Source organism: Thalassophryne amazonica, chromosome 13 (genome assembly GCF_902500255.1).
Source record: "Thalassophryne amazonica chromosome 13, fThaAma1.1, whole genome shotgun sequence".
Classification (NCBI taxonomy): domain Eukaryota; kingdom Metazoa; phylum Chordata; class Actinopteri; order Batrachoidiformes; family Batrachoididae; genus Thalassophryne; species Thalassophryne amazonica.
Genome location: NC_047115.1, coordinates 32,637,956 through 32,652,282, shown reverse-complemented (window position 1 = coordinate 32,652,282; position 14,327 = coordinate 32,637,956). Strand labels below are relative to the sequence as shown.

The 14,327-nt window shown below is 42.3% G+C and overlaps 1 protein-coding gene across 3 annotated transcripts in view; it reads left to right on the top strand.

Annotated features, from left to right (window-relative positions):
• pcdh15a (protocadherin-related 15a) overlaps nucleotides 1-14,327 on the top strand; it is a 707,751-nt gene that overhangs the window by 457,247 nt on the left and 236,177 nt on the right. For all 3 annotated transcript variants that reach the window (XM_034185498.1, XM_034185497.1, XM_034185496.1), the window contains one exon: nucleotides 9,956-10,149. In XM_034185498.1, coding sequence (XP_034041389.1) covers nucleotides 9,956-10,149 — 194 coding nt within the window. The remainder of the gene's footprint in view (nucleotides 1-9,955; nucleotides 10,150-14,327) is intronic.

Genomic DNA, 14,327 nt, shown 5'->3' with positions numbered 1-14,327 from the left:
ATGGTTTCAGAACTCATGTTACCAGATGTATTTATTTATTTATTTATTCATCACTTGTGCATGCACGTACAACCCCTGGCAAAAATTATGGAATCACCGGCCTCGGAGGATGTTCATTCAGTTGTTTAATTTTGTAGAAAAAAAGCAGATCACAGACATGACACAAAACTAAAGTCATTTCAAATGGCAACTTTCTGGCTTTAAGAAACACTATAAGAAATCAGGAAAAAAAATTGTGGTAGTCAGTAACGGTTACTTTTTCAGACCAAGCAGAGGGAAAAAAATATGGAATCACTCAATTCTGAGGAAAAAATTATGGAATCATGAAAAACAAAAGAACGCTCCAACACATCACTAGTATTTTGTTGCACCACCTCTGGCTTTTATAACAGCTTGCAGTCTCTGAGGCATGGACTTAATGAGTGACAAACAGTACTCTTCATCAATCTGGCTCCAACTTTCTCTGATTGCTGTTGCCAGATCAACTTTACAGGTTGGAGCCTTGTCATGGACCATTTTCTTCAACTTCCACCAAAGAGTTTCAATTGGATTAAGATCCGGACTATTTGCAGGCCATGACATTGACCCTATGTGTCTTTTTGCAAGGAATGTTTTCACAGTTTTTGCTCTATGGCAAGATGCATTATCATCTTGAAAAATGATTTCATCATCCCCAAACATCCTTTCATTTGTCCTAAATATCAACATAAACTTGTGCATTTATTGATGATGTAATGACAGCCATCTCCCCAGTGCCTTTACCTGACATGCAGCCCCATATCATCAATGACTGTGGAAATTTACATGTTCTCTTCAGGCAGTCATCTTTATAAATCTCATTGGAACGGCACCAAACAAAAGTTCCAGCATCATCACCTTGCCCAGTACAGATTTGAGATTCATCACTGAGTATGACTTTCATCCAGTCATCCACAGTCCACGATTGCTTTTCCTTAGCCCATTGTAACCTTGTTTTTTTATGTTTAGGTGTTAATGATGGCTTTCATTTAGCTTTTCTGTATGTAAATCCCATTTCCTTTAGGCGGTTTCTTACAGTTCTTACAGTTTTCTTACACAGACGTTGACTCCAGTTTCCTCCCATTCATTCCTCATTTGTTTTGTTGTGCATTTTTGATTTTTGAGACATATTGCTTTAAGTTTTCTGTCTTGACGCTTTGATGTCTTCCTTGGTCTACCAGTATGTTTGCCTTTAACAACCTTCCCATGTTGTTTGTATTTGGTCCAGAGTTTAGACACAGCTGACTGTGAACAACCAACATCTTTTGCAACATTGCGTGATGATTTACCCTCTTTTAAGAGTTTGATAATCCTCTCCTTTGTTTCAATTGACATCTCTCGTGTTGGAGCCATGATTCATGTCAGTCCACTTGGTGCAACAGCTCTCCAAGGTGTGATCACTCCTTTTTAGATGCAGACTAACGAGCAGATCTGATTTGATGCAGGTGTTAGTTTTGGGATGAAAATTTACAGGGTGATTCCATAATTTATTCCTCAGAATTGAGTGAGTCCATATTTTTTTCCCTCTGCTTGGTCTAAAAAAGTAACCGTTACTGACTGCCACAATTTACTTTCTTGATTTCTTATAGTGTTTCTTAAAGCCAGAAAGTTGCCATTTGAAATGACTTTAGTTTTGTGTCATGTCTTTGATCTGCTTTTTTTCTACAAAATTAAACAATTGAATGAACATCCTCCGAGGCCGGTGATTCCATAATTTTTGCCAGGGGTTGTATAAGCAAGCTACTGTCTGCTGGCATTTCCAAGCATATTTAAAAACAATATTCAAAATTATGCAGGTATATCAGCATCTAATGATCATTATTTGGGTGGCTCCAAAATTACTAATTTCCACATTCACTTTAATTTCCACATTTTACACATTTTATGTGCCCAGTGTTAAAGACAACTTTAGAAATGTTAAAAAGTCATTCTAATCACAAAAAAGATAACAAGAAATAACTGAATAAATACGCTTGTGTTTTGTCAGCATGCACCTGCATGCATGGATGCATGAATGGACTTTGGCATTAAAAGAAAGTAGTGTGAACAGAATTAGGATGAATGCATGCGACATCATGCTTGAATGTGACTCTTCTGCATGAAGATATATATGCTGCCAGCTACAGTGGTACTTTCGATTGCCAGAACTTTCTTTTGGGCTCAGGCATCGGTGTTGTGGTAAAATCTGGGTTAATGTCCTATTTCAATTGCTGTAGCATTGATGCAATCCTTGGTTTACTTGCCTGGTCTATTTTTCTTGGACTCGGGTCTTCAATTTCTGATTGTCATTTCAACACCAGTGCTCACAATACAAATGCATCTCAGAAAAAATGAGAAAATCCTGAACATGTTCAGTATTTTTCATTTCATTTTCATTTTAATTTGGAAAATTCTTGCCTACAGCTTCACAAAATAGAAAATGCATGTCTCAAAGTATTAGAATAATTGGTAAAATCAACCCCCCAAAAGGATTTATGATGCAGAAATGTGAAACTTCTGTTTGTGTTTTCTTTTGTGTTTTTTTTTTTTTACTTAGTTGTGGCTCATTTTGAATATGTTACTGTGTCAGTGCAGCACTGCATGGATGTGATCAGCCTGTGGCACTGCTGAGGTGTTATGGAAGCCCAGGTTGCCATGATAGTGGCCTTTAGCTCATCTGGATTCTCAGGTCCAGTGTTATCTTCGTCTTGACAATACCCCATAAAGAATGTATGAGTTGTATGGGGCCGATCAAGTACAGTAATACTGTGGTCAACAAACCAATTAGTAGGAGTTTTCACACCATGAGCATGTGCCACGTCCTGTTGGAATAGGGACTCGGCATGTCCATGGATGCATGAAGTGCTCTGAAATCTCCTGGTAGAAGGCTGTGTTGACTTAGGTTTTGCTAAAAGACAGTGGACCTACACCAGTAGATGACTTGGCACCCACATCACCACTGACTGTGGAAACTTCACACTGGACTTCAAGCAACTTGCATTCTGTGCCTGTCCACTCTGCCTCCAGACTCTGGGACCTTGATTTCCAAATGAAATGCAAAATTTACTCTCATCTGAAAAGAGGACTTTGGACCACTAAACAGTGGTCCAGTTCTTTTCTGCTTAGCCCAGGTAAGATGCTGCTGACATTGTCTCTGATTTAGGACTGGCTTAACACTAGAATGCAATATGTGTAGGCCATTTCCTGGATGTATCTGTGCGTGGTGGCTGTTGATGCACTGACTCCAGCCTCAGTCCACTCCTTGTGAATGTCCCTCAAATTCTTGAATCAGCTTTGCTTGACAATCTTGTCAAGGCTGTGGTCATCCCTGCTGCTTGTGCATATTTGCCAATTACACAATTCCCTTCCAGTCACCTTTGCATGACTCTACTTTGACACAGCACTCTGCGGACAGCCAGGCCTTTCAACAGTGATATTCTTTGGATTACCCTCCATGTGGATGGTGTCAATGAGTGTCTTCTGGACATCTGTCAAGTAAGCAGTCTTCCGTATAATTGTGGTTGTGTGTCATGAACAAGACTGATTCATGTGCATAATTTAAATTTTATTTAACCAGGTTAGTCCCATTGAGATCAAGACGTCTTTTGCAAGGGAGACTTGGACAGTTATAAAGTTTCCAATTCACCTAACCTGGATGTCTTTAAATGTGGGAGTAAACCGAAGCACCCAGAGGAAACCCACACAAACACGGGGAGAACATGCAAACTCCACACAGAAAGGCCACAGGTGGGAATTGAACCCATGACCTTCTTGCTGTGAGGCTGCAGTAGTAACCACTAAGCTACCGTGCTGCCCAAATAGTGAGTTACTCAAACTTGAAATGATGTGTTCTATTATTTTATCATGGGATCTTCTTGATGTGCAATAACAGTGCTAACCACCATGCCACCGCCCTTGAAACATTTTATTTTATATGTAATGTGTCTAGGATATATCAAATTTTCACTTGTCATAAAAATTGCACTTTTTCTTTTTTTTAATTTTTGTTGTTTTTTTATCAGTGCATGTTCTGTAGATGGTCACCCCACTGAGCCTGTTCTGCTTGAGGATTCTTCCAGTATTTTTTCTACCTCATCACTGTCACCAATGTGCTCAATGTGTTCCGGGAAGCCACCTGCCTTGCATGTTTTCATGTCTACTTGCTGTGCTTATATCTGATTATTTAACGCTGTTGTTTCCCAGCTCCTCATTGCCTGAACACACCTGTCAGCTTGTGCTGGAGCATGGAGAGTGAAAAAAACACAGTGCAGGTACCCTCCAGGAGTAGCCCTATTTTAAACTGTGCTGGCGTGGTACCTTCAGTTGACTTATGTTGTGATTTGATGCTGTATAAGTAAATTGAATGGAATATAGGTGCACTGTCAAACCTTTACAGGCTTTAAAATACCACCTCATAGCCTCAGTATGCTGTATCTATCCATGTGGGCAGTTTCATCTCTGTGTTGCCTATTATTTGGTATTCACAGCATGATCTTTTGTCTTTCAGCTCCTCTTAGGACAGACTCTCCAAAAAAAAAAAAAAAAATGTCAGACACAGAAAAGGTCAGGTTTAATCTGTCTTAAAACTCAGCTGTATCGGCCTCCCAGAAATGAGGCCATGGGTCACAGAGTGTCTGGTATGACCACTTAAACGACTTTTATAAGCTGTTTATATGAGCTGCAGAGTGTTTGAGGGTGCTGCTTCTTATGGAGTTTGCTCCATCATCAGGAGTTTGAAATAGGAACTCTGCCTTAGTTAAAATATCAAGTCCTTGTGTGTGTGTGTGTGTGTGTGTGTGTGTGTGTGTGTGTGTATATATATATATATATATATGTGTGTGTGTGTGTGTGTGTGTGTGTGTGTGTGTGTGTATAAAGCCAACAATACCACAAGGACTCATAGTTACAGCAGAAGTGATATGTGCCGACGCGGGTTGGGGAGCGGACCTGCGTCTGACTGAACCCAGCGCTAAATAACCAGAAAGCGGTTCCAAAAACAAAACATTTATTTCCCTTTCTGTGCAATAACTGTGTACAACATAAGATATGGTTTGTCTGGTGGAGTGAAGGACGGCGCGCTCTCCAGCGCCCAAAGGGATCAAAGCCCGGCGCATCTGGACTCAAATTCACCGCCAAACACCCCCCAGGTGGACACGACAAACTGACTCTGTGAAGGATAGAAGAGGTGAGGTAAGTCAACAGCTACAACCAATATCCTTCAAAGGCACACACTATCAGCAACACATTCAGGTCTGAATTTAAGCTTTATGTAAATGAGCAGCTTCTCACAACAGGTGGAGGATCATCAGTCCGCACGCCACGGCCGTGAGAAGCGAGCTGCACAATTCTCATCAATGTTCAAATATACTGCGTAACAAAATACCAAATTACTATTAACACTTATTCAGACAATCAGTCACCTCTGATATGTGCTGACAGCATGTGTCCCTCACCCGTCCTCCTTCACAGGCACGATGTGTCAAACCCAGGCGCGGTCCTCAGCGTCTCACAAACGAACGTCACAAGATCGAGTTCCCGGCAATTCTGCTTGAACCACTCATGGCTTAAATGCAGAACGCCATCTAATTATCTGCTTCAGCTGAAAGTCCTTAAGTCTGCACGTGAGCATCATCCACAGGTGCTGCGAGTCATTAGGCCTGCACGTGGACATCCTCCACAAGTGCAGCCAATAATGTTGATGAGGGTGAAGAATTCTTCTGCCAGCACCGTCTCCACAGACAAAAAACAGTTTGCATACCACCTGGAGAGCAAAGAAAAGAAAACAACACAAAAACATCCAGCCAAACCCCCCAACACACAACAGTACCCCCCCATCAATGGGAAGCCTCCCGGCGACCGAACAGACCAGGCCCGAGAACAGCACCTCCCTCCGGGGTCCATGACAGCAAGCAGATGGCGTAACGCTCCCAAGGTCCACAGCAGACAGCAGGACAGGGCACCGCGGCTGGAAAGCCGGCTGGCATCAACAAAACCCCAAAAAAGTCCCATATACAACCCAACATACAAGAAAAACACAAAACCCACCCAAAACCTCCCCAGGGGACCGTCCCATCCAACCCCGGGAAGAAAAGAAAAACTCCCAAATGCAAAAACCCAACACAACCCCAACAACACAATACAAACACAAATGCACAAAGAAAAATAACAACCAACCCCCCCCCCCCCCCCCCCCAGAACGATATGCAGAGCCCAACCCCTCCCCCAGAAGACCTTTACCGCCAGTTCTAGGAGAGACAACCAAAACCGGAATCCCACAGAGGTCCCCAGGTTTACATGGAGGAGCAGTGCCCCCCAGAGGACCGTACCATCAACCCCAGGAGGCCCCCTCCCCACAACCCAGGAACCCCAGACCCGGCCACACTTGGTGAGTCGGCCCCACAATCAATCCCCCCCCCCCCAGAGGACCGTCCCATCAACCCTGGAGGTGGAACCTGGAAGGAAGCATAAAAACACAAAAATCCAACCCCCGGCGGACTTCATTAAAACACCCCGGGGGCAAATACAACAACTGGAAAACCCTGTTACCTCCCCCAGCACCCCGAAAGACCCCAGATCACTCCCAGAGCCAGTCGTTAGCTCCATTTTGGCGTATGGCACAAAGTTACTAAGCCGGGGAAGGAAACAGGAAAAACTAACCCGATTCCAACCCCGAAGCGCAGCGGAAAACCGGAAATACGTCCGGTGCCCCTTCCCAACCATACCACCAGCCTATCGGGAGGGGCGGAACTACCGAAATGGCGAACAGCAATAGATCGGCCCACCCCTCCGACTGAGGTATGTTCCCGCTGCACCACACCCCGGTAACACCAATGACGAACGGTCAAAGGCCCACCGAGGCTGGAGTGGAACCGGGCCCTAACCAAACCCAAAAAAACGCCCCTGACAACCCCCCCTAGGTGCAGAGGTCTTCTGAGAAACACTCAGCGTGACCAACCTGCACCACCCCACAACCCACAAGACAAACGGTCTTAGGGCAAGTGAGGTTGGGGTTAGGGAAGCAGGGAAATAAAAAACAACAAAACAAAACGACCCAATCCCAAACAGAAAATACCTAAGTTCAAATGATACAAACCAACGATTGGCTGAGTCCAGCCGAGCTCCAAACCGCCAGTCGTTCACTCCACCAGAACCGCCTCTAAACACCCAAACAATTTATAACCCCTCACAAAAAAAACAAAAACAGCCCACATAACTAATTATGTTTTTTTTTTTGTGTCCATTATTGTGCCTGTCCCAGAACACCTGGAGATACGTCATCACTATCTTTCTTGACGCTTATGTGACGGGGCAATATGGCAGCTTCAGCTCGTCCGAGCTGCATGGGCTCATCCGCAAGAGGAGCCAGAGGTCCCGTCGGAGGAGTCACAGTGGGGTGAAGAAGAGGCAGCCCAGATCTATGTTGGGGAAAGCCCCGAGACAAAAAGACCCGCTCTGATGTCCACCCTCTCTCGCGTCCACGCTCCTTTATCCGATCATCCAGACGAATAACCAAAGATATTAGCTCATCTAAATCGTTTGGTTCGTCACGGACTGCTAGCTCGTCTTTTAATGAATCGTTCAAACCATCCACAAACACTCCTCTTAAAGCTGCGGTATTCCAACCGGACTGAGCAGAAAAAAATTCGGAAATCCATGGAATAATCCGCCGTACTCCGCCTCCCCTGCCTGAGATTCAGCAACCGTTGGGCAACGGTATTTGTTTTCACCGGATGGTAAAAAACCAATCGGAACTCCCGAGAAATATCCTTAAAGGATCCTAACAATGGAGAGTTATTACTCCACAATGCAGTGACCCAAGCTAAGGCGTCACCTCGGAGCAAATTTGTCACATATGAGACACGGCTACCATCAGAAGAGAAGGAAGCCGGTCGCTGAGCAAAAACCAGAGAACATTGCATCAAAAACGGAGCACAAGCTTCAACGTTTCCCGCATAAGGCTCTGGATGACAAATAATTGGTTCGGAAGCCGAATCTCTGGGTGACGGAGTTATCTGCACCGGTATCGATGGTGCCGCAGCTGGAGCAGCAGGAAGCGGAACGGCTTGCGCTGCAAGCTCCATAACGCGGGCATCTGTTTGTTTAATTTGGTTTGCGAGATGCTGTAATTGCTCCCATATTTTCTCCAAGTGTTCTTGAACTCTTTCGGCAAATGGAACCGCTTCTGCCGCTGGGTCCATTTTAGAATGGCCGGGAACTACTGTTATGTGCTGACGCGGGTTGAGGAGCGGACCTGCGTCTGACTGAACCCAGCACTAAATAACCAAAAAGCGGTTCCAAAAACAAAACATTTATTTCCCTTTCTGTGCAATAACTGTGTACAACATAAGATATGGTTTGTCTGGCGGAGTGAAGGATGGCGCGCTCTCCAGCGCCCAAAGGGATCAAAGCCTGGCGCTTCTGGACTCAAATTCACTGCCAAACACCCCCCAGGTGGACACGACAAACTGACTCTGTGAAGGATAGAAGAGGTGAGGTAAGTCAACAGCTACAACCAATATCCTTCAAAGGCACACACTATCAGCAACACATTCAGGTCTGAATTTAAGCTTTATGTAAATGAGCAGCTTCTCACAACAGGTGGAGGATCATCAGTCCGCACGCCACAGCCGTGAGAAGCGAGCTGCACAATTCTCATCAATGTTCAAATATACTGCGTAACAAAATACCAAATTACTATTAACACTTATTCAGACAATCAATCACCTCTGATGTGTGCTGACAGCATGTGTTCCTCACCCGTCCTCCTTCACAGGCACGATGTGTCAAACCCAGGCGCGGTCCTCAGCGTCTCACAAACGAACGTCACAAGATCGAGTTCCCGGCAATTCTGCTTGAACCACTCATGGCTTAAATGCAGAACGCCATCTCATTATCTGCCTCAGCTGAAAGTCCTTAAGTCTGCACGTGAGCATCATCCACAGGTGCTGCGAGTCATTAGGCCTGCACGTGGACATCCTCCACAAGTGCAGCCAATAATGTTGATGAGGGTGAAGGATTCTTCTGCCAGCACCGTCTCCACAGACAAAAACCAGTTTGCATACCACCTGGAGAGCAAAGAAAAGAAAACAACACAAAAACATCCAGCCAAACCCCCCAACACACAACAAGAAGGATGCACTACTTAATAGATTTGAATGTCTGAGATATTATTTTCTGTTTCATCTTCCTAAAGATTGTTATCTAACAGCGATCTTAGTTTGCTCTTTTTTGTTGGTGTTGTTAATTTGCTTTCCTTACAGAGATCTAATGGAGTTCCACGTGTGCTTCTGTCGTACTTTTTTTAACATCATTACCAAAAGGGGCTATGAAAGGCACAAAGATAATGTTTTTTCAAGCTTTTATTTCAGCACATATATTTATGTGCAGAATTTTTCCAATCACAGCCACGTAAGCCTATAACTTCTCCTGGGTTGTCTGGGTGTCTTGGTGGCTTTCCTCTCTTCTCCTTCTTGCACAGTCACTCAGTTTTTGAGAACTGTCTACTCCATGCAGATTTACCATAGAGTGCCATATTGCTTGTATTTCTTTGTAATTGATGTAAATAAAGTCCAGCTTTACCATCAGAGAGCCTCGTCCACGACTACCAGAAAAGACTCCAAGCTGTCATTGATGTTAAAGGAGGCAATACACAGTATTAAAAACAACTTTAGATCAGGTTCAGTTGGGTAGTTCTCTTGTCATTTTGGTTTAGAAAGAGGAAACACAGTTGTTTGACAATAAATGGCTTCACCCAACCACTAACCATGAGTGAAAAAAGAGTTTTTTGTGAAAATTAACTGTGAAGTTCATTTTGGAGGTGTTCAAGTGGCCTGAAGTTTGTCAGCTGTCCACCTGCACCTGCAAAAGTAGAGCTGGTGTTGATTGATGATATTTAAACTTGTATAGACAATCACTTGGAGTGAACTACCGAACTCTTTGTTTTCCTTTCTCTAACCAGTTGACAGCAGCAGATGCCGATGAGGGACTTAATGGTCTTGTCACCTATGAGATACTGGCTGGTGCTCGGGGAGATTTTATCATCAGTAATCGCACAGGGCGCATTACCGTGGCACCTGGCGTCACTCTGACTGTGGGTCGATCTTATGCACTGACTGTCAAGGCCTCTGATAACGCACCAGAGACCCAGAGAAGGTACTTCTTACCCTGCTGTAAATGCAGTCACATCGTTGTTGTGTGTGGTATTGCATGTATATGCATCAGTAGAATGACAAACAAGTATTATTTCACAGTAAGTAACGTAATGTGTAGTTTTTAAGACTAAGATGTACATCCTTGTTAATGACATGTACACTCCTATTTGTATGACATTTGACTAATGCAGCCATTTGCAAATTTAAGAACGTCATAGCTCACTTTGAAATCTGATTTTTTTTTTTTTTTTTTTTGGCCCACCTAAGTCTCTAACCACAATTTTGAAAGACATGCAAGGCAAAGATGAAGTATTTCCATATGCTTTTTGTTAGACTGGATCAGATGAATGAAGAGTAACACATAATCTAAATGTTATAGCTTTGCTTCATTACTTCTGATTATACCTTAAAAGAATTATACATATTTCTGGATAATTTAAGCATTATAGAAATATTGAAAATCAAAGCTGTTATTATTTATTTTTATTAATTTTTAATGACCTCTCCCGACCAACCTGCAGTATCTTCATGTAGTGACGGCCATACGAGGCCTCATGAAGCATTATGAGTTTTTTTTTCTTTCTTAGTTACCTAGATGGCAGTCTTAAAAACAAACAAAAACAAACAAAACACAATAGATGAAAGCACACTGCGCTTCAGTTTACATTGTATGTGTTTTTTATTTTTTTTGAAAGTGTCGAAAAAAGACCAAATACATCATGCCATCATTACTTTAATGCTCACGTTGCTCCAGCCCACACTTACATAATCACTTAGATATTGCTCTGTTTTAGCTGTCAATTGGTGTTCTCTAACTTTTGAGTGAAATTATTTAGGTTGAATGACATATGATATTGTTTTTTTCTGTTTTGAAAAATTGACTCAAACAACAAATGACTTGCTATTCAAATACCAAACTGAAATGTGAGCATTTCAATGTATTCAATTTCAGTTATTTTATTTATGTAGTGCCAAATCAGCTGTTGAAATCATTCAAAGCTGTTGGGATAAATGTTGAGTACGGCAGTCGTCATGATAACTGAAAGCAGTGTAAATTGTGCTTTCAAATTAATTATTTATCAGCTTAAAATAAATGGTAGCAAATATTTCTGCCATTACACTTCCGAATGGATTGCTTGAATTAATTATATGAACATGAGCTGAACCTCATTTGTATTATCCTTTGTTTCCCCACTATACAAGGCATTTACACATTCAGTCAGGTCATCACATGAAATACAACAACACACATTGTCATTTTTGTAAAAAGCTTTATATCATGAATGTCAAAACACAAGATGATCATCTTTACACTCATTTATCCTGTGAAATATGCTCATGAAATATGCTTGTATGCTCACATGTTCAAGTATACATCCAGAACAAGATAACAAGAAAAGTTTATTCATAACAAGTTCTCCACCCTGGTACTCTCGAGTGGATATGGAGAAATGAAGTCAAGGTGAAAACATCAGTGCTGTTAATTCATGTGCAGAGTGCACAACATAAAAAATATATATAAATATTTGGAGAGTGTAATGTGCAATTTATTTTGAGGACATTTGTCGTTCATCAGCATGAATTAAGAATCCGTAATTAGCAATAATTTATGCGCGCCTACCTGCCAGGTGCCACAGGTTATCATGCACTACAAAACCAAATTGTTCAGTTCACTCTACAAAGTATCGTTAATTTATTATTGTAGGGATCTTCCTCAGTGTTTGCTTTCTTCTTCAATGAAAGACATTCATTTTTAAAACAATACAATCTGCAGGTTTAGAGAAGTCTATAGAAGAGATTTCACATCTTTGTCACATTACAATACAGGTTTTATTTTTTTTACATATATATTTATATGTTATGGGTTTTTTTTAGTCTGTTGATTTCAGTTACATTTCGTCATTTATTGTGGTGGATATCTCCCAATATTGCACTATAAATTTTGTAATTATGAATATATTTGCACATTGAAACACCAAATTAATACAATCAACAGATTGTTGTAATTTTTTTTTTTTTTTGGATCAAAACAGCACATTTCAGTAAAGAAATGAAAACCGTGGTCTCCATAGTCTTTTTTTAATTACTCAAATGTTTGTCACATAACAAAGGATGGAGACGAAAGGCAAAAGACGAAGACTAAAAATGACAAAACACCAAAAGAAAAAGACTCCCCTACTGGAGACAACATGCTATTTTATATGTCCCCAAGAGGAAGGACATTTTTGTACAGATATATCCAGGTTAAAGCTAGTACCCTCCAAACCTTGATTCCCATGGTCTCAGACTCTTGGCTTAGGATACCAGACAAAGTATAACTGGCAACAGCCATTGTTTGTTGGCACAGTCCAAGGCAGAAAAAACAATGTACTGTCTCTAGTTATACAAAAAAAAAAAAAAAAAAATCATAAAATGATCAACTGAATGAAATGAGCAAACTGAACACAAATAATGTAATATATTTTCTGTCAGCAGACTGATCATCATTGACTTGCTTGCTTGCCTCTACTGGTGTTTGGCTCTCACTGCGGTATTGTATCACTTCCTGTTCCGGAGCACAGCGGTGTTTTTCTGTATCTGTTAGCTGTTTAATCTGCGCAGTTAGATTGATCTAGTTATCTAGATTACGATTTGTTTCCCAGTGTAATCTTTACGTGCCTTAACTAAAGCACTCCTTCTGCTGAATCACCTCTAAATTATTTACACATTATTCACTTTGCGTGTTTTTAGGAATCCGCTAGCTTAGCGTAGCTACTAGCTCTTAGCCGATTTAGCATGGCGGCTTCTCCTGTCTCTCCCGCACTTTTCTGCTCTGGGTGTGAAATGTTTAGTTATTCCTCGGCCTCCTTTAGCAGTAATGGTACTTGTAATAAGTGTAGCTTATTCGTAGCTTTGGAGGCCAGGCTGGGCGAATTGGAGACTCGGCTCCGCACCGTGGAAAATTCTACAGCTAGCCAGGCCCCTGTAGTCGGTGCGGACCAAGGTAGCTTAGCCGCCGTTAGTTCCCCCCTGGCAGATCCCGAGCAGCCGGGAAAGCAGGCTGACTGGGTGACTGTGAGGAGGAAGCGTAGCCCTAAACAGAAGCCCCGTGTACACCGCCAACCCGTTCACATTTCTAACCGTTTTTCCCCACTCGACGACACACCCGCCGAGGATCAAACTCTGGTTATTGGCGACTCTGTTTTGAGAAATGTGAAGTTAGCGACACCAGCAACCATAGTCAATTGTCTTCCGGGGGCCAGAGCAGGCGACATTGAAGGAAATTTGAAACTGCTGGTTAAGGCTAAGCGTAAATTTGGTAAGATTGTAATTCACGTCGGCAGTAATGACACCCGGTTACGCCAATCGGAGGTCACTAAAATTAACATTAAATCGGTGTGTAACTTTGCAAAAACAATGTCGGACTCTGTAGTTTTCTCTGGGCCCCTCCCCAATCAGACCGGGAGTGACATGTTTAGCCGCATGTTCTCCTTGAATTGCTGGCTGTCTGAGTGGTGTCCAAAAAATGAGGTGGGCTTCATAGATAATTGGCAAAGCTTCTGGGGAAAACCTGGTCTTGTTAGGAGAGACGGCATCCATCCCACTTTGGATGGAGCAGCTCTCATTTCTAGAAATCTGGCTAATTTTCTTAAATCCTCCAAACCGTGACTATCCAGGGTTGGGACCAGGAAGCAGAGTTGTAGTCTTACACACCTCTCTGCAGCTTCACTCCCCCTGCCATCCCCTCATTACCCCATCCCCGTAGAGACGGTGCCTGCTCCCAGACTACCAATAACCAGCAAAAATCTATTTAAGCATAAAAATTCAAAAAGAAAAAATAATATAGCACCTTCAACTGCACCACAGACTAAAACAGTTAAATGTGGTCTATTAAACATTAGGTCTCTCTCTTCTAAGTCCCTGTTGGTAAATGATATAATAATTGATCAACATATTGATTTATTCTGCCTAACAGAAACCTGGTTACAGCAGGATGAATATGTTAGTTTAAATGAGTCAACACCCCCGAGTCACACTAACTGTCAGAATGCTCGTAGCACGGGCCGGGGCGGTGGATTAGCAGCAATCTTCCATTCCAGCTTATTAATTAATCAAAAACCCAGACAGAGCTTTAATTCATTTGAAAGCTTGTCTCTTAGTCTTGTCCATCCAAATTGGAAGTCCCAAAAACCAGTTTTA